We start from the raw sequence: 26,289 nt of genomic DNA on the forward strand, positions 1-26,289 counted from the left end.
CCCTCCGTCTGCGGCATCCCTGCAAAATCTGTTTCACGCTAAGGAATTAGCGCTGGGACTTTCCTCCAAATGAACCCAGAGTAATAAATCCAGGACTTTGGTGCTTTGCTACATCCTTCAGCCTCCCCACCTGGTTTCATTTGACCCTACAAAGAAGCTAACCGTTAGCGGCTCCATTGGCGTCAGACCGTGACCTTCTTGAATGTACAAGCTAACCTTTGGTAATTCCATTTGTGTCGCAACGTAATCTCTACAAATGTACAAGCTAACCGTTAATGACTCTATTTGTGTCGGAGGATGACTGTTATAAATGAACAAGCTAACGTTTATCAACTCCATTTGTGTTTGAGTGACCATCACGAATTTACAACCCAACCGTTAGTGACTTTATTTTTGTCAGCGCGTGATTGCCACGAATGTACAAACTAACCATTGATGACTCTATTTGTGTCAGAGTGTGAGCAGCATCAATGAACAAGCTAAACGTTAGAAACTCCAAGTGTGTTGAGGCATGACCATCACAAATGTACACGCTAACTGTTAGCGACTCCGCTTGTGTCAGAGCGTGACCATTGTGAACTAACAAGCTAGCTGCTAACAACTCAATTTGTGTCAGAGCATGACCATCACAAATGTACAAGCTAACCCTTAATGACTCTATTTGTGTTAGAGTGTGAGCAGCATAAATGAACAAGCTAAATGTTAGCAACACCACTTGTGTTGAGGTGTGACCATCATGAATGTACAAGCTAATTGGAAGGACGTCAATTTGTGTGGGAGTGTGACCATTATGAATGAATAAGCTAACTGTTAGCGACTCCATTTGTGTCAGAGCATGACTGTCACAAATGCACAGGCTAAGTGTTAACTACTGCATTTGTGTTGGAGCATGACCACTTAACATGTATAAGGTAACCGGTCGCAACTCAATTTGTGTCAGAGTCTAACCATCATGAAAGTACATTTGTTGTGGCGAGATGTTGGAGCGTGATTGTAATGAATGTACAAGCTAACCGTTTGTGACCCCATATGTGTCGGAGGGTGCCCATCCCACGTATCCAAGCTAACGGTTAGTCAGACGATTTGTGTTGGAGTTTGCCCATCACAAATGTACGAGCTAACGGTTAGCGACACTATTTGTGTTTGGGTGTGACCGACACAAATGTGCAAGCTAACTGTTAGCATCTTCTGAATCTGAGTGTAAGCATAATGGGAGACTGACGTTTACCTTTCTAAACTACCATTCAATTCCAGTAAACCACACCATTTATATGATGAATTATCGCGTCATTCCCATCATTCTTGCTATTTTTAAGAAAGGCCTCGTGGTAGAGGAGATTTCCACTTATCCAGGAACATCGAACTTGAAGATCCATACAATCACCGTGTCCTTAGTAATGATCCCAAGAACTCCGTGAAAATATCTACTGATGTTGTTGCGTGGTTTGGAGAATTGCTATACCTTCCGTTTGATTGACAGTACAGTGTTTTCAAAAGAACCGTGTTGACCAACTCTGGACTGTATGTCGTTGCAGTGACGTCAGCTGATTCCAATTGATCCTCTTACAATCTGGCCTCTATAGTTTCACTGTTAGCTACAAACAAGTTGTAAGCCTTGCTAACAACCTCTGAAGGCCCATTTATGCTAAGGTTTGGTATGTAAACAAGTATGTCAGTTTCAAAAGTTGTCAAACGCCACCTACTTCCCATGGTTGCTCAGTAATACATCCACTAGAGGGCCGTGCAGAGTTTAGAGTTCACTTCCTAGCGCAATATGAGTTGCCGCTCCGTGCAAACATCAAACTTTTGGCGGCATGTGGACGGAGAATTCTTCTCTCTGGTTATACTGATGCCTCGTCGTCTTCTTCTTTTCAGCGATTGCCCTTGAGCATACCGCGCAACACAGCTCTCCCACGACTTGAGATGGGACCGCTCCGTTTGCTGTCTTTGGCTACGTATCCGGGAGCTCCAGGATTAAGCAGGAAGTGAACACAGAGAATAGCCAGAAGGCTTCGTCCACATGCGTATTCCATGTCTCGGACCAGGAAATGCATGTTATCCACCGCCGTCCCGATCTCTTTTCTCGTCCAACCTCTTCTTTGACCGCGGTTGCGTTTGCTAACGCCCGTCGAACGTAGCCGCTCCTGTCATTATCTCACATTTCCACAGGGGAATGCGGGCATCTGCTGCGCCTCCTCCCTCTGTCATCAAAAGGCTCAAAAAGAAATTTCCTTTAATCCCGTCTGCAATCCGGAGGGGGAGGAGGAGGGGATTCATTCGCTCGCGGCCGTACCGATAACCCCGTCATCAAGGGCAGTATAAATACGCCGTGCCCTCTCCTCTGGAGGACTGTAAACCTGCAGCGCTCATCTGTAATTGACGGCGTTTGAATTAGTACCTTCGGAGGAAGACGCGCTGGGGGAATAGCGTGTCTCATTGGCTGATTAATCCTAACATCTTCATACCGTAGCATTCCTTGACGTCTACGCACACTTCATCAAAGCTGTGCACTCAGTGCTCAAGCGACACTGCCAGGTGTTGTTGGCTCGGGGTCGTCTGGATCGACATTGTTTTGCTTCTCCATTGTATCGCCTCGGATGAAGTCAAATGTGCCGGTGGAACACGGGCAGTCGGTCCGCAGACGCCGAATGCCGTCGGCTCCATTGTGACTCCATCGGTGTAGCCCGGGGCCACATCACAATGGACTCATTAATAAACCTAGGTGTTTTCATAACACGCGGTTCCCCTGTGCTCCATCCAGTGGTATTAAAGCATCGCTGTGAGGTATGTTTGCAGAAATAGGGCGCATTTTCCAACATCTTGGGCGGTGAGACCACCAAAAGCGAGAATCACAACAATGTGCAGTTCTAGAAGACTCTCGTGAAGTCGGCGAGGATAAACCCACCGTTTTTTCCCCCCGTTTGGGGTAATTCGTGCGGTGACATCGGACGGACTGGAAGCCGCTCTCTTTGGACCGAGTCAAGAAGCCCGGGTTGATCCGGTCACCCCTTGTCGGATATTTAACGCTTGTTGCCTCCTTCAACAGATATCGACGAGTGCGAGATCGGATCCCACAACTGTGACAGCCACGCCATGTGTACCAACACGGCCGGCAGCTTCAAATGCAACTGCGCACCTGGGTGGATCGGAGACGGCCTCAAATGCACCGGTATCCGTAACCGCGCGGCTTCGCGTTCCCTTTTTGGAATTTCAGATGAGCGAGGAGGTAAACGTTTCGAATGTTTGCCGCCCCCAGACCTGGACGAGTGCTCCAACGGGTCGCACCAATGCAGCAATAGCGCCGACTGCCTCAACACCATGGGCTCCTACCGCTGCGCCTGCAAGGAGGGATTCACCGGAGACGGATTCCACTGCTCAGGTCATTCACCGCGGGGAGTTACGGTGCGGGGGACTCCTTCATTCACGGGCATTTGTTTGAGACGGACCGTATCTGTGTGTGCAGACAGCGACGAGTGCGCAGAGAACAGCAACCTGTGTGAGAACGGCCACTGCCTGAACCTTCCCGGCGGCTTCGGCTGCGAATGCGACATGGGCTTCATCGCCACCCAAGACCGCAAGGCGTGCGAGGGTAAGACGCTGTCTTTTTTTTTTTTCCCGCCAAAGTACAATCCTACGCTTCGGTGTTGAAGTATCGATCCTGACCAGTTCGGCTTGCGCTTGCATGCCCGTGTGTGCGCGCGAATCCTCGGGCGTAGCGTCGAAGCGGAGGCCACTCGGGCTCCCGCCGCGCCGATTAGAGCCCAGCCCTGTGAGTCGCCCCGATCGTGGGCGTTACCTAGCGAGTGTTTGGGACATTGTGTTTTTGTGTTGTCCTGAAAGTGTTGTCGTCGCCGCTGACATCACCGCCTCGGTAATCGGTTACATCAACATCCCCCCGTACGGATGGGGGTCGGCGCCGCCGCCCTCCACCCTCGGTTAGCAACGGCCCAACCGACGCTAGATGGACACGGCTCTTCGGGCACCTTGAGCCCCTCACTGCGGTTAGGCGGCGTGAGAAGGGGGGCTCCGTAAAAGGCCGGGGTGTTTTGAAATGTGACTCACGCCAAGCCACTCGAGTGGAGTCACCGAATAAAAATACAGCGCAGCTGGAATCGTGCTCCCGCTTTTAAAAAAAACGGCAAGCCGAGTGGCCGGAGCGGCGCGGATAAATCCTCCCCGAGGTGCCTCGGGCCTCTCCGGCGTGAGAATGATGAGAATGAAGTCCTCTGCGCCATCTGTCAGCGTTAACAGGAAGCGGCGCGTTATAGAAGCCGCTCTGTTCTGTCGCTGGACGTTTACAGATAAAGATCCCTGTGTGCAGGTTTAATGAGAGCAAATGTGAGACGCGCAGCGTGTGATTCACCCCCGGGGCTATAAATCACCCCCGGTTCTGGATCCGGAGGGCCGACCCGCCTCGTGGTGCGGATGTGTCAGAGCGGCCCCCGGTCCCGTCCCGTCTCGGTAATGACTTGTGCAAAGTCTAATGATGTGGAAGAACACAATTTCGTAAAAGCCTGGCCGCGTCCCTGACCCTGGGTGTGTGTGTGTGTCTGTCTGGATATGTCTGGGCATATTTTTGCCCCAGAAACGTCCAGCAAAGGTGAGCGGCCTTCACTTCCTATCGCTGACTGCCAATTTTCCACCGTGATCCCGTGACCGCTAATCCCTCCGCGACCGGGTCTGACTCGCCCCGACTTTTTCAACCTCTCTCTTTCTCTCCCTCCCTCGCTCTCGCCCCGTCATTTCTTTTCTTTCTTTTTTTTTTTTTTTTTTTTTTTTTTTCCACAGACATCGACGAATGCACGTTCTCAGACATCTGTGTCAACGGGCACTGCCAGAACGTCCCGGGCTTTTTCAGATGCGAGTGCAACCTCGGGTACGAGCTCGACCGGAGCGGAGGCAACTGCACAGGTAGGGAGAAAACCGTGACTCGGAGACGGCGATGCGGTGTCTTTTCACGACGGGTGATCGACAGGTGCCTTGTCCCGATCGGACAGATATAAACGAATGCAACGACCCGACCATCTGCCTCAACGGCGTGTGCGTCAACATCGAGGGAAGCTACCTCTGCAACTGCCCGCCGGACTTCGAGCTAAACCCCACCCGGGTGGGCTGCGTGGGTGAGACGCCGTTCTAAGCGAAAATGCAAAGATGGCCGAACCGCGCGCGCGCGCCGCCGCTAACCGTCTCCGATTCGCAGACACCCGTTCGGGAAGCTGCTACCTGGACGTCCGATCCAGGGGAGACGCGTCGGAGAGCCTGGACTGCTCCAACGAGATCGGCGTGGGGGTCTCCAAGGCGTCTTGCTGCTGCTCTCTGGGTCAGGGCTGGGGGAATCCCTGCGAGTCGTGTCCGTCCGTCAACTCCAGTGAGTCATCGCCGATCGCACGGTAGCGCCGACCAATCGTGTTTCGGCAGGCGAAACATCTCACTTCCTGGTTTACGAGCTCGCAGCAAACAGGAAACCGGGAGGAGGCATCGAAAATAAACAGACAGGAAATAGATTTAGCGAAAACGAGATTCCCGGAACCAGGACAATCCAACCCGTGTTGATAGTAACATGTCGCATGAGGGATCGATCGCATTAATCTCAATGCGTTTGGCGGTGAAATCTTAAGAATCCAGCTTTTAGCCCGTCGCCGAAAGTCAGATCGGACAAAACATGGCGTCCCTGCGAGCCCGGGCCTGCTGGCGCGGGGCGGGCGCCTGCCACGGTTGTTGTTGCCGGTGAAAACACAGCTCCGTGTAACTAACGAGGAAATGGACAACAGATGTCTGAGAACGAGGGCTCATCCTCCTCTCCTCTGCGGTGGAAGGAAATGCTTCCTACTTTTACAAGAACAAAACCTTTATGTTTTTTTTCCTCCGATTGGATCGGCGGTCATAGCAGAGAAGAGATGTCAGGTTTCCATCCCGTTTCGACCGGCGATTGAAAACACATTAGCGGCTCCTCGGATATTCCAGATTCTAGAGCTCGATTGGCAAAATAATAAATCTCCTTTCATATTTATTTGTTTTTGCTCAGGAAACTTTATTATATGTTTATTTTATTTCTTGAAACCATGAACGAAACCTCTTAAAAGTTACGACAGTGCTTGAAAGACACTGATTTTATATATCTGTTCATATCTATAATCATATTTATATATGTCTACCGACACATATCCCACTGGGCTGCGGACAGGAAAGTAGGAATTTCACTTCACAGGAAAACACATTTCTACACTGTACATGTGACAATAAACGCTTTGGATCTTTACTCTTTATTGTTAGCATCCGTCGCTAACACAGCTGTTTTTTTTTTTTTGTTTTTTTTTTTCACTTTCCGCCTCAGCCGAGTACAAGACGCTGTGTCCCGGCGGGGAAGGCTTCAGGCCGAACCCCATCACCGTCATCCTGGAAGGTGGGATATCGTCCCGCCTCGTGGACTTTTTGCGTGTTTTTTTGAACGACCCGAGCCGACGGCGCTCCCCTTCTCCTCCCCGCCGACAGACATCAACGAGTGTCAGGAGCTGCCGGGCCTGTGCCAGGGAGGGAAATGCATCAACACCTTCGGCAGCTTCCAATGCGAATGTCCCAAAGGCTACGCCCTCAACGCAGAGACCAGAGTCTGTGAAGGTACTGGATGGACGCAAAACAAAACAGGGCATTTTCTCTCTTTCTGTCTTTCTCTCTCTGGCAGTGGAATCTTCAAAGCGAGGAGGAAATTGAGCGCAGCGGCGAAGGCCCTCGGTCGGCGCAGGCACATGGTGCGAGTCAGGAACAATAAGAGACCGAGGGGGGAAAAAAAAAAAAAAAAAAAAAAAGCCCGGACCCGCAGACGACACCGCGGCTAATTCCCGTGTCGGCCGCGGTTCGCTTCTGCTGGAAAAACCCAGCCGAGCTTGGGAAAAAATCCCCCCCCCCGCCCCGAGTGACCCCCGCAGACGGAGATAAATGAGAGAGCGCATCTGGAGAAGAACGGCGAGGAAAGGAAGAGGGGAGCGAGGTGCTAGACGGTTACATATCGCGGGCGGCATTTTAATTAGCGTGTGTTTGGTGGGAGAAAAAAACAACGCTAGTTAATCGGGCGCTCAGCTGGTTTCCAGGGTGAGGGGCAGGGTGGTGGTGGTGGTGGTGGTGGTGGTGGTTGTCGGGTTGCGCTTTCTGCAATAATCTCGCCGGAGAATGCGTGAAATGTCAACTGATGAGAAGTTACTTTCAAAAAAATGCAGCTTCGTCTTGGCTGTAAACAAGGCTAATCTGTGACGGCCAGGAGGGAGGGAGGGCCGCAGGGGTCAACGTGAGGTCAAAGGACACGACGTGGATGGACTCCGGGGATGTCATCGAAGTATTTACTTTCCAGGAATTCAACACTCAGATCCCCCTGGATTAATGAGGGCTTCATATGCTTTGGTTCTTCTAACCCTGTCCTCCTCCACCCCATAAATCTCCTCCCCGCTCTTCCTCAAGTCCTCTGGTCCGGCTGTTCCGACCTCAGCATCCTTCTACCAAGATCATCACCATCCCTCCTCTTTCCATGTCCAATCTCTAAAAACATCGAACATGCGCCGTCCCTCTGATGGACTCATTCCTGATCCGTCTTCCTCACTCCCGACGAGAACCTCAGCATCTTCATCTCTGCTTCCTCCGGCTGCTTTCGGACTCTTTCATCACCCCTGACGTTTTTCCCCACCCGTTCCAACCACCTTGCAAACGTTCCTTCACCTCTTCCCCACCCTCTCCGTTGCTCTGGACCGTAGACCCCAAGTACCTAAAATCCTAAAACCTTCAAATCCTCCACCGTCTTTATCTCCACGCCCTGTACCCTCACAATGTATTCTGCTTGCTAGCCTTCATTCCTCTACTTCCCAGAGCATACCTCCACCTCTCCATATTCTCCTCCACTTGCTCCCTTCTTTCTCTCTAGATCACAGTGTCATCTGCAAACACGGTAGTCCATCAATGCCCTGTGAACGGTATTTGTCCGCCTCTTTGTGCGCAGACATCAACGAATGTGAGCAGCCGGGTATCTGCGGCCCGGGCCAGTGTTACAACACCATCGGGAACTACACCTGCATCTGCCCCGTGGATTACATGCAGGTCAACGGGGGCAACAACTGCATGGGTAGGCCTTGAACCGCGTTGCCAGCAACGGTAACAAAAACACCGGGCGACAACACCCTCCGTCTCCCTCCGTGCAGATATGAGGAAGAGCTACTGCTACAGGAACTTCAATGCCGACAACAGGACGTGCGACGGAGAGCTGACCTTCAACATGACCAAAAAGATGTGCTGCTGCTCCTACAAAATCGGCCGTGCATGGAACAAGCCCTGCGAGGAGTGTCCCAAGCTCAGCAGCGGTGAGGTGCCGTCCAAACTCCTAAATTTAGAACATAAAAGTTAGCTGGTGTCACATGGAGCCTCCTGTCCCCTCAGAGGACTTCGCCACCCTCTGCGGCAGCGAGAGGCCGGGGTTTTACATCGACATCACCACCGGACGGGTCATCGGTAGGGTTCTGGCCGTATCCAGTGGTCGTTCGGGGGAAAAAAAAAAACGCGACGTGGTTTCGCTCACGCCTCGTGACGTTTTCCCCCCGCAGACATCGACGAATGCAGGGAGATCCCCGGAGTGTGCGAGAACGGGGTCTGCATCAACATGATCGGCAGCTTCAGGTGCGAGTGCCCGATCGGCTTCATCTACAACGACAAGCTGCTGATCTGCGAAGGTGACCGCAAATCCCGATCCCAGGCGCGCGGAAACAAATGACGGCTTTTCTTTAAACGCGACCCCGCTCCTCTGTGGCCAGATATCGACGAGTGCCAGAACGGGCCGGTGTGCCAGCAGAACGCGGCGTGCCTGAACATGCCGGGAAGCTACCGCTGCGAATGCAAGACGGGATATCGGTTGACCCCCACCGGGCAGTGCCAAGGTAGGCTCAACCGGGTCGGATCTTCAGAAATACAACGTGCGCCGTGGTTTTTTTGATAAGGCGAGACTCGCTTTCAGGTCAGTCGATTTGTTTTTATTATTATAATGATTATTTCAATGTTGTGACTGGTGAGAAGTTTGATACCAAAGAAGAGGAAGCGGTAGTGGGGGCGGCGCTGATGACAGCAGGGCTGAGGAGGAGTCCTTCATGGTGGGCTTGTTATGAGGGAAGGGAGAATGTGAAGCATGTGTCTTGTGGTTCGGCCCGCGCTGCGGAATATGCGAAACATGTTGACGGTCGTTCTGGAGAATCCTCACAGATAAGCAAATGTCAGATCGACATCCTGTTTTTTTTCTTTCTTCCCCGTGTTACTCGGGATTCTTTGAGAGAGAAAAAAACAAAACAAAACAGCCCAACAGCCCACGGAGTCCGGGAAGTTCTCATTTAACGCTGTGGTGTAGGGGAAGTGATGCTACATTTACAAGGCCCGTCTCAGTCTGGCATGATTTAAAACACCTGACTGATAATTCCCTTGAAATTCCACAAAAATTAGCTGTAAACGTGTGTCAAGTCAAGCCATGTTTTATTTAAATGGTGCCGAATCACAACAGATGTCTGACGAGGCTTTCCGTGTAGAGCGGATCTGGACCGCGGTCTTAAAAACCGACCCCAAACCGCGGCTGGATGTGGGCGGCCTTCTGCCTCGACCGGTTGGGGAAGAGGATGCCGATCTCTCCTCTTACTCTGATAACGTATTGCCGCTTTTTTTTTTTTTTTTTTTTTTGCGCTACTTTGCACTGAGAAAACCATCATGCTGCTATTGTCCATATAACATTATGATACTGCCTACAACTCCCTGATCGCCAAAAAAACCCTCAACTGCTGCTATTTCATGCCTTTAAATATGAATCCGTATCTGCGCGCACTTTATACTTCATACCACATAGTTTAATGTAATAGTGCCCTTCACTGCTAATTTGCACTTGATGACTATTATTATATTGTTAATTTCATCACTCCGTGGGATTGTGAGAAACGTCTTCTGAATTCCTCTGTATGTCCAGTACATGTGGAGAAATTGACGATAGTCCCGATTTTGACCTTAAATTTAGAGACAGAGGGGCTTCGAGGGTTGGGAAGCGCAGGCTAATTTAACAGTAGCGCTGAGAGGTACAATGCTAATCACCAAAATGATGCAATTATAGCTTTAGTATTTATAAAAATACTTAGATACGATAAGATAAGATAAGATACGAGGTCAGTTTCATGCACAGAGTGCACACGGACTTGGAAGAATGGGAGGAAGAAGAGAAGCCCATCGCGGGATGTCCCTCGGCAGAATTAGCCTAGCGGCATAACTCGGGGCGTTTGCGCGTCTGTTCTGGGACGACCGGGGAAATATTCACACCTCAGATCGGTGGCGCTGCAAGTTTGTCGAGTTGGATCGTTCTCACGGTCTTCGACCCAGACGCAGCGGGTCCGGCGTTCAGCGGATTACACAGTATTTACCGGATTATACAATATTTACTTAATTAATCCAACTGGCTGCGGAGACGCCTTTGGTTCAGTGCACCGACACCGTCCGGCGGTAATGAGGTCAAGCTCCGCCCCTCTTCGACATGGCCTGATCCCGGCTGGGATCGGCCGACCGGGGGGGGGTTAACAAATAACGAATTCATATTGAAACAATTACGAAAATAATAACGACGCTCGATTGTGTGTTTTCGTTCCAGATCGTAACGAATGTATGGAGAACGCGGGTATTTGCAACCCTGGTCAGTGCATCGACACCCTGGGGGGCTACCGCTGCCACTGCCCCAACGGCTACAAGGCCACCAGGGACCTGTCCATGTGTGTCGGTAAGCGGCCCTCGCCACTCGCCGACGTGGCTACGTGTCCGTAGCGGCGCTTGCCCCGCTAAGCCGGCTCTCTCGTCCTCAGACGTGGACGAGTGCGAGCGTCAGCCCTGCGGCAACGGAACCTGCAAGAACACCGTCGGCTCCTACAACTGCCTCTGCTACCCCGGCTTCCAGAACTCGCACAACAGCGACTGCATCGGTACGTTCAAGGCGTGGCGGGAATCCTCGGCGTCCTGTCAGGTAACGTTTTCTTGAATCTGCTTTCAGACATCGACGAGTGCTCCACCCAGAGGGGCCTGTGCCGCAACGGCCAGTGTATAAACACGGTGGGGAACTTCCTGTGCATCTGTCACGACGGCTACGAGCTGACAGTGGACGGCAGGATGTGCACAGGTAAAACACTACCCCTTTTTTGTTTTTTATCCCTGCAAACCACAGTTCGTGTCTCACGCGCTGTCCTCCTGTCCGCCCCCCTTTCTTCAGATATCAACGAATGCGCGGTGAATCCGGGCACGTGCGGCGCCGGCACCTGTCTGAATCTGGACGGCTCGTACCGATGCATCTGCCCGCCGGGCTACTACCTCCACGAGGAGACGTGCGAAGGTACAGGAGCTCCAGCGCTCGCTGAACGGGGAAGAATCAGAATTGGAAAAACTTGCCAATTTGTCTCTTTATGTGTGTATCAATTTATTTGGGGCAATCAGAGGGTGTAGCATAGCAACCTAAAAAAAAAGCAGATAACCAACATAAATAAATAAGATTATAAATAAATAAATTAAATTAAATTAATTATTAATTTGTGTATTATTATTTATTTATTATTATTTATTTATTATTTATTATTATTTATTTTATTATTTATTTATTATTTAATAAATAAATAAAATTATTCCCAATAATTCTGTGTATGTTCTGTTTCTTCTGTTTTTTACTTGTGAATCGTCTTTGAGTGTCATAAAAATCCCATGTATTATTATTATTATTATTATTATTATAATTAAATAAATAAAATATATATTAAATAGATAAATATAAGATATAAATATATATAAAATAAAATAATATATATTAAATATATATATTAAAATATAGAATAAATAAAATAAAAATAAATAAATAAGAGAAAAATAAAGTGATGGGGCTTTACGTCTTTAAATATCTGTGCAAAAAGCAGGAATAGGAAGTGATGGATATGAAGAATTGTGTGGGTCTTTACAATTCAATATTCTTTATAATTCAATATTGAAAATAAACATTATTGAAAATACGGGAGATAATTCTCCGGCCAAGAATTACTGCAATCGAACCGGGCGTGTTTTTTTTTTTTTTTTGTGCAAGGGAGTAAAAACCAGCCTCAAGTCAAATGCAACATGCTTGAACACTAACACGCACACACAGTATATGTTCGCCTGAGGTTCGCCCAGGTTTACGTGAGGAGGAATGAAGTGCTGCCCCTCATCGCTCCAGAAAAAAATGCTCTTCTCCGTTTCACACGTGGGAGTGGGCTCGGGGCCCGGGGCCCTTGTTTATACTGCGGGACTGATGAGGAGATATTCGGCAGACTTCAACACATTCCTTCTAAGGGCTCTGTTCCTGGAAGCCGGGGAGGAACGGCGCTAAATTCTTAGCATCTGTGAAAGCAACAGCCGGTCGCGGTGGCGGCGGGCGAGGGCGACGTCGCCATCCATTAACGGGACGACTCTCTCGTTTCATCACGTTCAAATAGACGTGACCTCATCCCCCCACCGCGAAGGGAAAAAAAAAAAGCCATCGACGCCGTCGATCCCTTTGCAAGAGTGTGCTTTTTTTTTTTTTTTTTTTGTATTTTTCTTCTAGAAAGCAATGTTTTTATGTGTGTTTTGACAGATATCAACGAGTGCTCCCAGTCGCCTGAGATCTGCATTTTAGGAACCTGCTCCAACACCGAGGGCAGCTTCACCTGTTTGTGCCCCGAAGGCTTCCAACTGTCGGCGTCCGGACGCCTGTGTTTAGGTAAATGCATGCAGACCAGAAGGTAAACGAGGCGAAAAAGCGTCCGTCACACACACACACACACACACACAAATACACGCAGGTTCGGAGTGCAAACTGTATAGTCTGGCCCTGAGTGTCGGCGGAGGCCGAGCAGCGGTTGGTGCTGTTACACTTTTCTGTGTTGAGATTGTGAGATTGTGCACATTATGTTCCAGCTGGTCCCGTTACCGCCGCCTCGACAAGGCCAAGGGTGGCTCTGAGAAGATCACTTTTCCATTCCCCCCGCTTTGCGCGTCTGTTTATGTACGTGTGTGTGTGTGTGTGTGTGTGTGTGTGTTCGTTTGGCCTGGGTGGGGGCGCGCTGAGCGCTCCGTTAGGGAATTCCCTCACAAAACGCCGAGGCGATGACATCACCGCTGCAGCGAGGCAGATAAAAAAAATATATATTTTTTTTTAATTTCACCCCGCTCGTCGGCCTGGGAGGGGCTCGGCGGAGGGTCTCGGCGAGGGAGGAGGCTGAGAAACACGGGCGGGCGAGAGGCGTCGGTCCCCGTCCCCACGGCGCCGTGATGGCTGAAGATGAAACAACAACAGAATCAAACACGTCGCCTAGGCAACAGTTGACCTATATATGGCGTCCAAAATGGGGAAAAAGGACGAAAACATCTGAGGCGGAATTGTATTTTCTCTTAAGTAGCAAAACGGGATTTATACATGGAATCTCGAGAGAATTTGCCCCAAAAATTAAAGATGGAGTGAAAGTAATTTTGTAACAACTGGGTTTGCAAATGCCATTAAAATGAAATTCACAAAAAAAAAAAAAAAATTGGAAGAAAATATGTAAATTAGAAAATAATAACTCGGAAAAAAGAAATTAGAAATAACGCCCTGCCCACGTCGAGTTGAAGGGAGACGCTCGTGGCGTTTCAGCTCAGGAGAAAAGCCACGTTGTATTATTTCCACTTTTCCTTCATGAATGTTTTGCCGTTCTTTAATTATTAACCACTAATTAAAAACATGTTTAATCCATTTATCAAATATAAAAACACTCAAACTCATTCACACCTGCAAAATCCTCGCCATCCGATTGCATAGTTACACCTCGATGACTACAATTGTGTCAAAAGTCACCCACTGACAGTGCGTGATCAGCCAGGATCGTCGTTTAAAGATAAAATATATATATTTAAAGCTGATTTATTCCTAATATTATGGTTACCGTTCAAATTATTTGATCCTCTTCATTCCTTAATTTTCTGGATGATGGAGCCCCTTGAACGCATTGCAAGTGTAAGAACCGCTTCATGCAGAACAAGGTGCGCACGTAAGCGTGACCTTGCCTGAGAGCCAGGTGTGTATGTGCGTGTGTGTGTGTGTGCGCGCGCGCGCACTCCTCGGTGGTCGGGAGGCTTATTTGTGCTGAGGTCAGCGAGGGCCGGGCGCTCGCCGGAGAGCGTGACCATATGTTTCTCATTAGCAGTTAGGGCCTTCTCCGGGAGGAACGGCGCACTCCAGAGAGAGAAAAGAGTGATACGACGACATGGACGACTCTTTGGCGTTTAAAGGCGACGCCCCTCCTCGCTAGAGAAACACCAATGTCTTCCAGACGCTATTGGCCGGCGTGCTGCTCATGTTTACATCCTAGCTTTTGAAAACACACCAAGCGCTCTCATCGACATCACGCTCTGACATTAAGTTCAATTCAACACGCCTTTACCGTGTGTGTGTGTGTGTGTGTGTGTTCACCTTAGACGTACGTGTGAACTACTGCTACACAAAGTTTGAAAATGGGCGCTGCCAGGCCCCGAAGCCCAACAACACTACGAAAGAGGAATGCTGCTGCACGGGGATGCCGGGCCAGGGCTGGGGTGACCCCTGTGAAATCTGCCCCAGCAAAGGAGAGGGTAATGTACAACACACACACACACACACACACACACACACACACAGGCTGACATACGATGTAGGGTGCAGACCGGCACTGAAATTCTGGTAATCATGACTCACTATTTTCTCTACCGCAACCCTCTCTTTCCTATACCAGATAGAGACATACAACCATTCACTTTATATGATAACAATAATAATAATAATAATAATGGATTTGTTATTATTGTTGTATAATTGTACATTGTACCATTATTAATATTGTTATTATTATTATTCCTATAATGCATTTTATTTGAAGACATACAACCATTCGACCTCTTTCTAAAGTGACATAAAACTATTCACTCACTCATTAACATAACAATAATAATAATAATAATAATAATAATAATAATAATATTCCTGTAATGCATTTTATTTGAAGACCAACAACCATTCAGCCTCTAATTCACATTTTCTAAAGTGACATACAACCATTCACTAACTCAAACCCATCATATTATAATAATAATTATAATTATGCATTTGATTTGAAGGAAAGCAGCCATTCAGCCTCTAATTCACATTTCCTAAAATAACATACAACCATTCACTCTTTCATTCACATCATACGGAGATTCAACCCTTCCCTCGTCATATAGTCAAGCAACCATTCACACATCTGGGTAATTCGTGGTGTCCAAAGATCCTCCTGCGTGTTTCTGGACTGTGTGAGGAAGCAGGAGAACCCGAGGAGCCCCGAAAGTGTTCTTAACTCTGAATATTTCACGTTGCAGAGGCGTTTCCCATCCTGTGCTTCAAAAAGGGATACCAGCGTGGGTTGGATGAAAATCCCAAAGGTGCGTCCGTCGCCCGCGCTCGACTTTCACTCGTCCGTTTGCTTCCCGCGCTTCAAACCCCGCGTGTTTCCCCGCGGCAGATATCGACGAGTGCCTCAACGACCCCTGCGTCAACGGACAGTGCATCAACACCGACGGCTCCTTCCGCTGCGAGTGCCCCTTGGGATACCGACTGGACATCAGCGGCGTCACCTGCGAAGGCACGTGTCGACGGGCGCGCCAGGCCTACGGCGCTCCGTGCGGTAAAAAAACGTCCCGCCGTGATCGCGTCCAAAGTCCAACATCGGTGCCTCCTCGCCGCAGATACCAACGAGTGCGACATCGGAAACCCTTGCGGCAACGGCACGTGCAACAACGTGATCGGAGGGTTCGAGTGCGCGTGCGAGGACGGCTTCGAGCCCGGGCCGATGATGACCTGCGAAGGTGGGCGGATCGATCGAGCGGCTTGACCCTTATCGCCACGGTAACCTTTTCATTTGTTGTTTTTTTTTTTTTTTCTTCCCCTGTCCAGACATCAACGAGTGCGCCCAGAATCCCCTGCTATGCGCCTTCCGCTGCGTGAACGTGGTGGGCTCCTACGAGTGCAAATGCCCCACCGGCTACGTGCTCCGCGAGGACAAGCGGATGTGCAAAGGTACCTCCCGTAAAGTTACATAACGTGCACTCTCAGAGACCCTCCGTGTCCCAGACAAACTTAAAACACGGAGAGTTTTTAACGGGGATGAGTCAATGTTTACACCTCAGCTGTCTGCAGATACTTTTTGGAGGGAAGCCCTGAGACAGGAGGAATCTGTCTGTTTGTAGCGTCATTGTGTACTTTACAGCGCCAAACGGACCACCGGCTTTCTCTCTCCGCTCGCCGCCGCCGCCGCCGCCGCCGCCGCCGAGCTCGGGGTTATGATTGACCCGTCCGGATTGAACTTGCATAACGGCTGTGAGGGTCACGTGGGAACGCGCGTTCGGGTTCTCACCGCGCCGTCTGCCTTGCAGATCAGAACGAGTGCGAGGACGGCATCGACGACTGCGGCGGCCGAGGCATGATCTGCAAGAACCTCATCGGGACCTACATGTGCATCTGCTCGCCGGGATACACCCGCCAGCCCGGCGGGGACGGCTGCATGGGTAAAGCCTTGCCTAGAAATATCTGCATTCAAAAATGCAGATTCAAGTCTACACTGTCAATCGCCATTTTAATGTGTGTATATATATATACACTGCTCCAAAAAATAAAGGGAACACTTAAAAAACACATCCTAGATCTAAATGAATGAAATATTCTCATGTAATACTTTGCTCTTTACACAGTTGAATGTGCTGACAACAAAATCACACAAAAATGATCAATGGAAATCAATTGTATCAACCCATGGAGGTCTGGATTAGGAATCACACTCAAAATTAAAGTGTAAAAACAAACTCCAGGCTGATCCAACTTTGATGTAATGTCCTTAAAACAAGTCAAAATGAATCTGTGTTTCTTCCTGAGTGGACACTATGATTTCACAGAAGCGTGATTGACTTGGAGTTACATTGTGTTGTTCAAGTGTTCCCTTTATTTTTTTGAGCAGTACATATATATATAATGCTCAAAAAAATAAAGGGAACACTATAATAGCATATCTTAGAGCTGAATGAATGAAATATTCGTATTAAATACTTAGTTGAATGTGCTGCCAATAAAATCACACAAAAACTTTCAATGGAAATCAAATTTATGAGTGGATATAAACACTTACGGGTTGATCCGACGTTGATGTAATGTCCCTTAAAACAAGTCAAAATGAATCAGTGTTGCTTCCTAACTGGATAGTTTGATTTTACGCAAATGTTATTAACTTGGAGTTACTTATTGTTTAAGAAATCCTTTTTTTTTTTGAGCAGTATATATATATACCAACATTTCTGGAAAGTCGCTACTTTATTTTCACACCCTTTGAATACTGTGGCTTAAACAATGATGTGCTTATTTACAAATTTTTGGGGGGCTAATTAGCTTCATGCCGCCAAAACATTTAGCCGCGTCACGTCGAACCGATGACATTATCGTAAAATTTTGAGGCTGTTCAATTTCGTACGCAGGAGGACGACAAACGTAGCGATCAAAGCGGGGATAGAAAATGGATGGATGGATTGACTTTTCCTTGTGTTATTTTTTATTCATCTTTTTCACTTGCTGGTGCGGCTTATATTCATAGTATATATATATATATTGTTTGCAGATGACATTGTGATCTGTAGTGAGAGCAGAGAACAGGTTGAGGAAACTCTAGAGAGGTGGAGGTATGCTCTTGAAAGGAGAGGAATGAAGGTTAGCGTACAGAATATATTGTGAGGGTACAGGGAGTGGAGATAAAGAAGGTGGAGGATTTGAAGGATTAAGGATTTTAAGTACTTGGGGTCAACGGTCCAGAGCAACGAAGAGTTTGGAAAAGGTTGGAATGGCTGGAGAAAAGTGTCAGGGGTACTATGAGATAGAGGACTATCAGCCAGAATGAAAGGAAAGGTGAGACCAGCGATGCTGTACGGTCTAGAAACAGTGACAATGACGAAAAGACAGGAAGCAGAGCTGGAGCTCGCTGAGATGGAGATGTTGAGGTTCACTTTGGGAGTGACCAGGATGGATAGGATCAGGAATGAGTCCATCAGAAGGACAAAACATGTTAGATGTTTTGGAGAGAAGTAGCCAGACTGCGATGGTTGGGTCATGTGCGGAGGAGGGATAGTGAATATATTTGTTGACGGATGCCGGAATTGGAGCTGCCAGGCAGGAGGTCTCGAGGAAGACCAAAGAGAGGATTTATGGACGTAGTGAGAGAGGAGGATACAGAGAATAGGGTTAGATGGAGGCTATAAACTGCTACTTTTTTCATGACGCCAAAACATTTAGCCTCGTCACAACGGACCGGTTAAATCACAGTGAAATTTCGAGTCCGCTCAATCGTGACATAGAAGAAGAGTAGCGCTAACAGCTACTTGCTAATAGCGTAATTGTTCATAAAAGAAATAACCATGGCGGGTGGTTTGGCGAGATGCTGCAGTAGATCAAGACACTCCCCAGGGAACCAGTAACGCGAGAGAGCCCGAGGATGCGGGAGAAGATATTAGGTTATTATCACGCATCTATGAAGGGACGTGAGTGCAGGTTGGAGGGATAAGAGAGGTGCATCCCTTTGCTAAGGGCTAGCCTAGCGCTAAGTATAAGCGCTCTCAAACAGAAATGTTAAAGGCTATTCTTAAAGGCTTTCCAACCCCTCTGGACAGGATTCAACATTTATCATATTTATGTTTACGTCCCGGCTTCTCACATACTTTCTCCGTGTGTGTGTGTGTGTGTCTGTGTGTCAGATTTGAACGAATGCACCGCCAAACCGGGCATCTGCAAGAACGGCCGCTGTGAAAACACGGTGGGGAGCTACCGCTGCAGGTGTGACCAGGGATTCGTCCCCAACCCCACGCAGACGGAGTGCATCGGTAATCTGTTCCATCTTAAAGACGTTACGTTTGACTTCAGATGTTTGCTTTGACCCGAACGGGGGGCGGGGAATAGATTCTAAAATCCCGCCGATCCCAGCGTGCCGTCTGGCTGCGAAAAACCCGCCTGTCGCTGTCGAGATAGCGGCGGGGAAATCTTTCCAGAGGCTCGGTCTGGAACCTAAATATATCCCCCTGGATCAGCGGGATGCGGTGAACTCAGCGTGAAGAACTCCAGGGACGCGGAGACCCGGCGGCTATCTGGCCCCCCTGACAGACGGCGGCGATAGCGGCAGCGCGGGTTATCTCCTCGCGTCTGGTTCTCTCACGCCGGGCCCCGTCTGGGTGGCCCCGTCCGCTCTCCAGGCCCGACTCCCACATCCCGCTCTCTCTTCCTCCCCCCCCCCATCATCTAGATAACAGAGACGGCTTCTGTTTCACCGAGGTTCTGACCACGCTGTGTCAGATGACGTCCAGTAACAGGAACCTGGTGACCAAGTCGGAGTGTTGCTGCGACGGCGGCCGGGGCTGGGGCACAAACTGCGAGCTCTGCCCGCTCCCGGGGACCACCCAGTACAAGAAGATGTGTCCCCTGGGACCCGGATTCACCACCGACGGCAGAGGTATGGAGGTTAGATGACTGCGGCAACATCCCCCTGGTGATAGAAACACAAAATCAAACTTGATAATCACAACCCGGTTGTCTGGAGACTCCAGACTCTTTAAGATGATTTGCAGAAACACAATATTCCCCCCCCATGAGTGAGGAAAAGTGAGATTTTACCCATGCAGAAGCCTGGGATGGATCCTGGCTCAATGCTTCGAGCGGCTGGGGTAGAAAGGGAGCAAGCCAGAGGCAGAGTAATAATAATAGCTGTAGCGCTAACATTTACATGCTAATAGCATAACAATAGTGCGCTTTGGCGTGACGCTGCAGTAGAACCTGCAACACGAGAGCGATGAAAGGTCACTATTGCACACTGATGAAGGGATGTGCCATTATGGGATATCCCTCAGCAGAGTAAGCCAACGGTAGCTAGCTTGATGCTAACTCTAGGCTTTCTCAAATAAGAAACGTTTGCGCTAGCAGTTGAATTTGAAAGAAACGTCGTTCTTCCTCGCGCCGGGTTGAGCTTTGGGAATTGAACCCGCGCCGTCCGTGTCCAGATATCGACGAGTGCCGCGTGATGGGGAACCTGTGCAAGAACGGCCAGTGCGTCAACACGGTGGGCTCCTTCGCCTGCACCTGCAAAACCGGATACACCACGGACATCAGCTCCACTCAGTGCGTGGGTAAGGTCGACTTTCGCCGCCGAGGCCGCATCGTACTTTATGGACACTCCTCCCTCATTCCTGCCGTCTAGTAAAAAGTCTAAAACCGCATCGGGTGGACTGCCCACACTCTGCAGAGAGAGAAAAAAAAAAAAAGCAGCCCCGAGTCTGTCCGTCTCATTATCTCCTCTTATGGAATTTCTGGCCATAAGATCAAGCTCTGAGTGTCTCCTCCTCCTCCCCTAGATGTGGATGAGTGTATACAGGCACCCAAGCCTTGTAACTTCATCTGTAAGAACACAGAGGGGGGCTATCTTTGTTCCTGCCCCCGCGGATACATCCTACAGGAAGATGGGAAGAGCTGCAGAGGTGACGCACAAACACACACAGAAAGAACACAAATAAATACAGACATGCGGTTTGGATGCCGTTCTCCCCCCGGATTTGGTTTTCCAGGTCGGGGCTCCGGTAACGCCGAGCTGGCCGGCGCCAGTGTTCTGCTCATTCTCTGCTGTTCGGTCACGACGGCGTGTCCGGGGACTCTCCGGACGCGGGGTTTATCGGGGGCTGTTTTTTCGCCTCTAAACAATCACCGCCGCCGCGCACACTGAGAGTCCATGCCGTTTTTCATCTGTATTTACTGTAACGTCGACCCCCCCCTCTTCCCTCCACGCTCTCCTTCCAGTCTTGCCCCTCCATGTTTCCGGTGTCTGGTTCATTTGCGGTTCATCTGTAGGTCACTGACTGTAGATGGACTGGAATCAGAGTCGCGCAAACGGGCGTCCGTTTTAAACAGCTTTTTGATTTTTCAAGCCCCGTCACGTGTCGCCTCTCTCCCGCAGATTTGGACGAGTGCTCCACCAAACAGCACAACTGTCAGTTCCTGTGCGTCAACACCATCGGCGGCTTCACCTGCAAGTGTCCCCTGGGCTTCACCCAGCATCACACCGCCTGCATCGGTAAAAAACCGACGCGCTTTAGCGGAAGGAACGACGGTGTCGCGGCGCTCCGGGGAATTCGGAGTGGACCCGCGCGGCGTTGCGCCCCGTGTCAGATGCATGCACAATTTGCTCTTTCACGGCGTAATTCCTCGGCGCATCTTCCATTCCAGCTCACAAAAGACCTCTCAAGCGTGCTCTTGTCTAACGTTTACCAACTCATGTTCGGAGTTAATGAACTCTGGCTGATATCACACTGATCTTATTAGGCTATACTTGTTTATAGTCGGGGCAGCTTAGCGATGCTTTGTTATGGAACATCGCGGTGGATCGTCATGACGACGGCGAGCTTTTTTTTTTTTTTTCCAGTCCATAAAACAGCTCCCATGACCTCACGTCAAATCAAGAGTCGGGGAAGAGCCTCGGTTTTCATTCGCAGGTAGCGCCGAGCCGCGCGAATGAGAACCGCGGGAAGGAAAACAAAACAAACACTTGTCTTAGCCGGTGCCTCACCATCTCCTAGCGTTAGCTTTAAAACGGTTTTCCTCCAGCCCCTCCAAGGACAGATGCTCGCCCGGCCGTTAAAAGTATTATTATTAAACTGAAGACTTTTCAAGGCGCGCTGGAAATTCGATGTCACTTCACGACGTCGGCTCACGAGTCGTTCCGGGAAATTACATGTTCCTACCCGTTGTAATTAGGGTTTAGAGTAATTCCTGGTGAAAAACACCAACAACCAGTCTGGTCTTTGGCCAGCGCCGGTTACCATGTGTATATTTAGTGATTTACAACTGTGGGAAGACCCGGCAACTCTCATTTCGAACCGAAAAGGTTTTTTTTTTTCTTTTCCTCATTTCCGAAGTTTTTTTTTCTCATCCGTCGATCAGAAAAACCTGCCGAACCTCTGATTTTTGACATCGCAAATGCCTCCCGTCTGATAATTGTGAGGGTGGTGTTGGATTGCAAGGCCAGGCGGTTTTGAAAAGCCTCTATTTTTATGCTTTTTTTATTAAAATCAATTATGCGTTAGCGTGCGTGTCTGGCCGGTGGCCACTAGGGGGCGTGAGCGAGCCCTCCTGAACGAACAAAAACTGCCGGTTCGTCCATTTTGATGCCATAAAACCATTTCAAATAATAAAATCAAACTCTTCAGCGTATACTGTGTTTAGCATTTGTCCAAACCGGCCCCCCCTTTTTTTTTGGCAGACAACATCGAATGCGCAAACTGCCGATTCGCCCATTTCAAATTATAAAATCAAGCTCTTTAGCGTATACTGCATTTAGCATTTGTCCAAACCGGCCCCCCCTTTTATTTTTTTTGTTTGCAGACAACAACGAATGCGCAACCGACCCCAAGCTCTGCGGCTCCAACGGCATGTGCCAGAACACTCCGGGGAGCTTCAGCTGCGACTGCCAGCAGGGATTCTCGTTAGACCCCAACGGACAAAGTTGCGAAGGTCTGGAAAACTCGCCGACGCCAAAGCGAAGGCGAACCCGCAGCGCCGATTCTCACATTTAACTCGCCTCTGACAGATATGGACGAGTGCGACGGGAACCACCGGTGTCAGCACGGCTGTCAGAACCTGGTGGGCGGTTACAGGTGCAGCTGTCCGCAAGGCTACCTGCAGCACTACCAGTGGAACCAGTGTGTGGGTGAGCGCCGGAGCGACTCTGCGACCGTCCGCCATCTGCTCGCTTCCTCTGGGAACCCCCGATGGCCAAATCATGTACCGTGGCGACTCAATATCCTGGGCTAGTTTTCTGCTCAAAGCCTTTTACAACTTACAGCAGGGGCTTTTAAAAGTGTTCATGCATGCGAGTGTGTGTGTGTGTGTGTGTGTGTGTGTGTGTGTGTTGGTGCTGGAAATTCCCTCAGCAGCCATGTTACTCAGCTCGGGATCACAGGATTATATTTATGAATTCAATTTACAAAAAATGCTTTTCGCTGATTCGGTTAAAAATTGGACGGCGCCTCGCAGCGAGAAGGTCCTCGCTCCGATTCTGACCGGGAGGCCTTTCGGCGTGGAGTCTCCATGTTGTCCCTGTGTCTATGTGGATTTTCTCAAATTTCGTCACGCCATCCGAAAAATCGTGCCGGAGGTTTATCGGAGGCCCTAAATGGGCGAATGGTTGCACGTCTCTATATGCGGCCCTGTGATTGGCCGGCGATCCGGTTAAGGGTGAACCTTCGCCCAATGGCTCTGACCGCAGGGGAAGCGGGACTGAGAATGAACGAATGGTTGAAATACATTTAGTGTTTACAGCGATCGACTCCTTCATTCCTCGGTGAATTTGATTCGATTGTTTTCGAAGTCGAAAGAAAAGGCCTTGAGGAGATTAGCGAAATCACCCAATACTGTGTTTTTAAATTTGGAACTTTATTATCGCCTTAACTTTGGCCAGAAATGACCTAAAAAAATCCACAACATTCGGCTAGCATTTCCAAAGAAGGGGTCTGCCCCCCCCCAGCCTGAGACTCTACTAACAACATTCTTAGAAGTTGACTCTCGTAGCCAGAATTGTTTCGAAAGAGTGTTGCGGGGTGATGCAGTGGTCAGCGAGAGCCCCCACCTCCTGCTCGCTGGGATTGGCCGCGGCCGATGAATGAAAATGACTAAAAGGTGGAGATTCCAGAGCTGAACTCGGTTCACGCGCAGCTGGAATGGAGGCCCCGACCGATAAAACAAATCGGAACGTGTATTAAACCCCAGTAAATGATGTCTAACGTCGTTTTCCGCCCCCGTTCGCGTGTTCAACCCACCAAAACAGCGTTTCAGTATATTTTTAATTTATCTTCCCACGCATTTACAACCATCCAGGAGTTTCCCGGTATTGTTTGCGTCCTTTTCCCCGAACGACCTTGAGCTTTGTTGACTTCCCGTCGACTTCCTGTGAACCCAGATGAGAACGAGTGCCTGAACAGCCAGATCTGCGGCGGAGCCTCGTGCCACAACACCCTGGGGAGCTTCCGCTGCCTCTGCCCCACCGGCTTCAACTACGAGCAGACGAGCGGCGGCTGCTCCGACATCAACGAGTGCTCCAACACCCAGAACCCCTGCAAGTTCGGCTGCTCCAACACGGACGGCGGCTACCTCTGCGGTTGCCCCCCCGGATACTACAGAGCGGGGCAAGGGTACGTGGCTGACTCCGCGAGCGCGACCCGGACCATGTTCCCGGTTGACCCTTATTCCCGTCGGTCTTTTCAGGCACTGCGTTTCGGGCCTGGGCTTCGGCGGCGGCTCCGGTCTGGAGCCGGGTGGCGAGGTGGATGATAACTCCCTGTCCCCCGAGGCCTGTTACGAGTGTAAGATCAACGGCTACCCGAAGAGCGGAAGGAAACGTCGCAACGTCAACTCGACACTGGAGAATTCTCTGGAAGACTCGCAGGTACTCCGGGTGACGAAATCTCTTAGCGCCCCGTACCGACGTATTGGACGAACCTGGAACGTCATGTCAGCGTCAACATGAGTAACGATTTATTTCCCGTATGTTTCTGTTTTAATTGGGAAATCGCGTTCCTCCGCCGATGCCGCACCCGAAAATAGACGGCTATCCACATTAGGCACCCCTTTCTCGTAATTTTTTTTTTCCAACCACTTGGAGCGTCATGTCAACATCAACATGAGTAATGAGCTCTAAGCCCTAACTAAAAGCGGAGTTTGTATTTCCCACATATTTCTGTTGTAAATGAGAACTCGCGTTCTTCCACTGACGCCGTACCCGAATCTAAATGCTTTTCCAGGTGCGTCTAAAAATCAGCCTACAGGTTTGTTTGAAAAATACCAAAAAAGGGGTTAATGCAGAGCCTCTCAATTATTTTCTGTTACGCACATTTCTTGCTCTCCTCGCTCTCCGCCGCGACTATAAATAGTATCATATGTCCATAAAATTGTTATAATTGCACCTCTACATCATGTTGTATCCTTAACATGAAAGAAAAGAAAAAAGAAAGAACTATAGATCAACTTGCATCAAAGAATAACTTAGCAGAAAACACTTAAAGTGCATAAATTTGTCTGGAATGTAAAAAAAAAAAAAAAAAATCCTTATTTAAACTTTTTTGACAGACTCAGCCTTTTGATACTGAAAAATAAAACTAAATAAAATCAATAAATAAAAACAATAATAAATTCAAATTGATCAGCAACATTAGCTCACATTTTTAGACACAGTAAACACACCGGTCTTTCCTCGTCTCCAACCGTAGTCACAATTATTATTCTAGCACAGCAAAAATAAGCTTGTGACCCAGAAGCTTTGGGTTGATGCATCGGGATGTTACGCTGAGGCAACTGTCACATTTCGTCAGAATTGAGGATGTGTCGCTGCTGACGGACAGGCAGGGTTACCAGGGCTTCAGGGAAAGTAATGTAAACAAAGCTTAGTTGTAAATAGTAACTGTGTTCATTTAAAATGATGCTCTAGTGTATTCTGCATCACACATAGTTCACAACGAGAGGAAATGCTTTGAAAAGGAACTTTTTTTTTCACTTTATTCATCATGTTATATTAGTCATTACTGAGTTATTTAGGAAATATAGTTGGGCTATTGCTAACCTTGAGACGACTGGCTACACAACACAGGGAGGCACCCCAGCAATGCAAATACAGAGGTAAATATGTGTAAAAAGGTAAAAAAAAGGAAAGAAAATTTGCCCCCCCCCCAAAAAAAAATCAATCCAGAATTTGTAATAATTTAGAAATTAAAAGAAAATTACCCTAAGTTTCTGAGGTTGGTGTACCCCAGGGTTCAATTCTGGGGCCCTTTCTGTTAATCATTTCTACGCTCCCTCTTGGCCACGTATTCTGCAAATCAACATCTCATATTATGCAGATGATACCCAGCCCTACATCTCCTCCCAATGCCAACTCCACTCGCATTCCTCCCTCTCCGACTGCCACGTGGCAATCGGATCTTCTTGTCCGTTACGAGTCGGGATGTCGGCCATATTAATAATATCAGCCGGGTCGCCACTTTCTAGCTACGTAGCATCAACAGACTCCCCCCCCCCCCCCCCCTCCCTCCTCGCTCCTTGTCCTTGTCACCTCCCGGATAGATGACTGCACATCCATACTTTTCGGCATTGCCCCCGAAAATCTCTCCGCAAACTCCGGCACCTCCGGAATTCAGGAT

At 49.0% G+C, this 26,289-nt stretch overlaps 1 protein-coding gene across 1 annotated transcript in view; it reads left to right on the top strand.

The window, feature by feature from the left end:
• Nucleotides 1-26,289, top strand: part of fbn1 (fibrillin 1) — a 63,278-nt gene that overhangs the window by 34,967 nt on the left and 2,022 nt on the right. The window contains exons 33-65 of the mRNA XM_086144222.1: nt 3,047-3,169; nt 3,257-3,379; nt 3,464-3,589; nt 4,789-4,911; nt 4,998-5,120; nt 5,201-5,368; nt 6,335-6,403; nt 6,493-6,618; nt 7,985-8,107; nt 8,184-8,342; nt 8,419-8,490; nt 8,583-8,708; nt 8,790-8,912; nt 10,646-10,771; nt 10,854-10,970; nt 11,039-11,164; nt 11,255-11,374; nt 12,638-12,763; nt 14,497-14,649; nt 15,412-15,474; nt 15,555-15,674; nt 15,778-15,897; nt 15,986-16,108; nt 16,465-16,596; nt 18,820-18,945; nt 19,362-19,568; nt 20,113-20,238; nt 20,464-20,586; nt 21,060-21,176; nt 22,484-22,612; nt 22,689-22,808; nt 24,057-24,288; nt 24,362-24,542. Coding sequence (XP_086000348.1) covers nt 3,047-3,169; nt 3,257-3,379; nt 3,464-3,589; nt 4,789-4,911; nt 4,998-5,120; nt 5,201-5,368; nt 6,335-6,403; nt 6,493-6,618; nt 7,985-8,107; nt 8,184-8,342; nt 8,419-8,490; nt 8,583-8,708; nt 8,790-8,912; nt 10,646-10,771; nt 10,854-10,970; nt 11,039-11,164; nt 11,255-11,374; nt 12,638-12,763; nt 14,497-14,649; nt 15,412-15,474; nt 15,555-15,674; nt 15,778-15,897; nt 15,986-16,108; nt 16,465-16,596; nt 18,820-18,945; nt 19,362-19,568; nt 20,113-20,238; nt 20,464-20,586; nt 21,060-21,176; nt 22,484-22,612; nt 22,689-22,808; nt 24,057-24,288; nt 24,362-24,542 — 4,271 coding nt within the window. The remainder of the gene's footprint in view (nt 1-3,046; nt 3,170-3,256; nt 3,380-3,463; nt 3,590-4,788; nt 4,912-4,997; nt 5,121-5,200; nt 5,369-6,334; nt 6,404-6,492; nt 6,619-7,984; nt 8,108-8,183; nt 8,343-8,418; nt 8,491-8,582; nt 8,709-8,789; nt 8,913-10,645; nt 10,772-10,853; nt 10,971-11,038; nt 11,165-11,254; nt 11,375-12,637; nt 12,764-14,496; nt 14,650-15,411; nt 15,475-15,554; nt 15,675-15,777; nt 15,898-15,985; nt 16,109-16,464; nt 16,597-18,819; nt 18,946-19,361; nt 19,569-20,112; nt 20,239-20,463; nt 20,587-21,059; nt 21,177-22,483; nt 22,613-22,688; nt 22,809-24,056; nt 24,289-24,361; nt 24,543-26,289) is intronic.

Source organism: Fistularia commersonii, chromosome 3, assembly GCF_037954325.1.
Source record: "Fistularia commersonii isolate RoL2024-O1a breed Wild chromosome 3, RoL_Fcom_v1.0, whole genome shotgun sequence".
Taxonomy (NCBI): domain Eukaryota; kingdom Metazoa; phylum Chordata; class Actinopteri; order Syngnathiformes; family Fistulariidae; genus Fistularia; species Fistularia commersonii.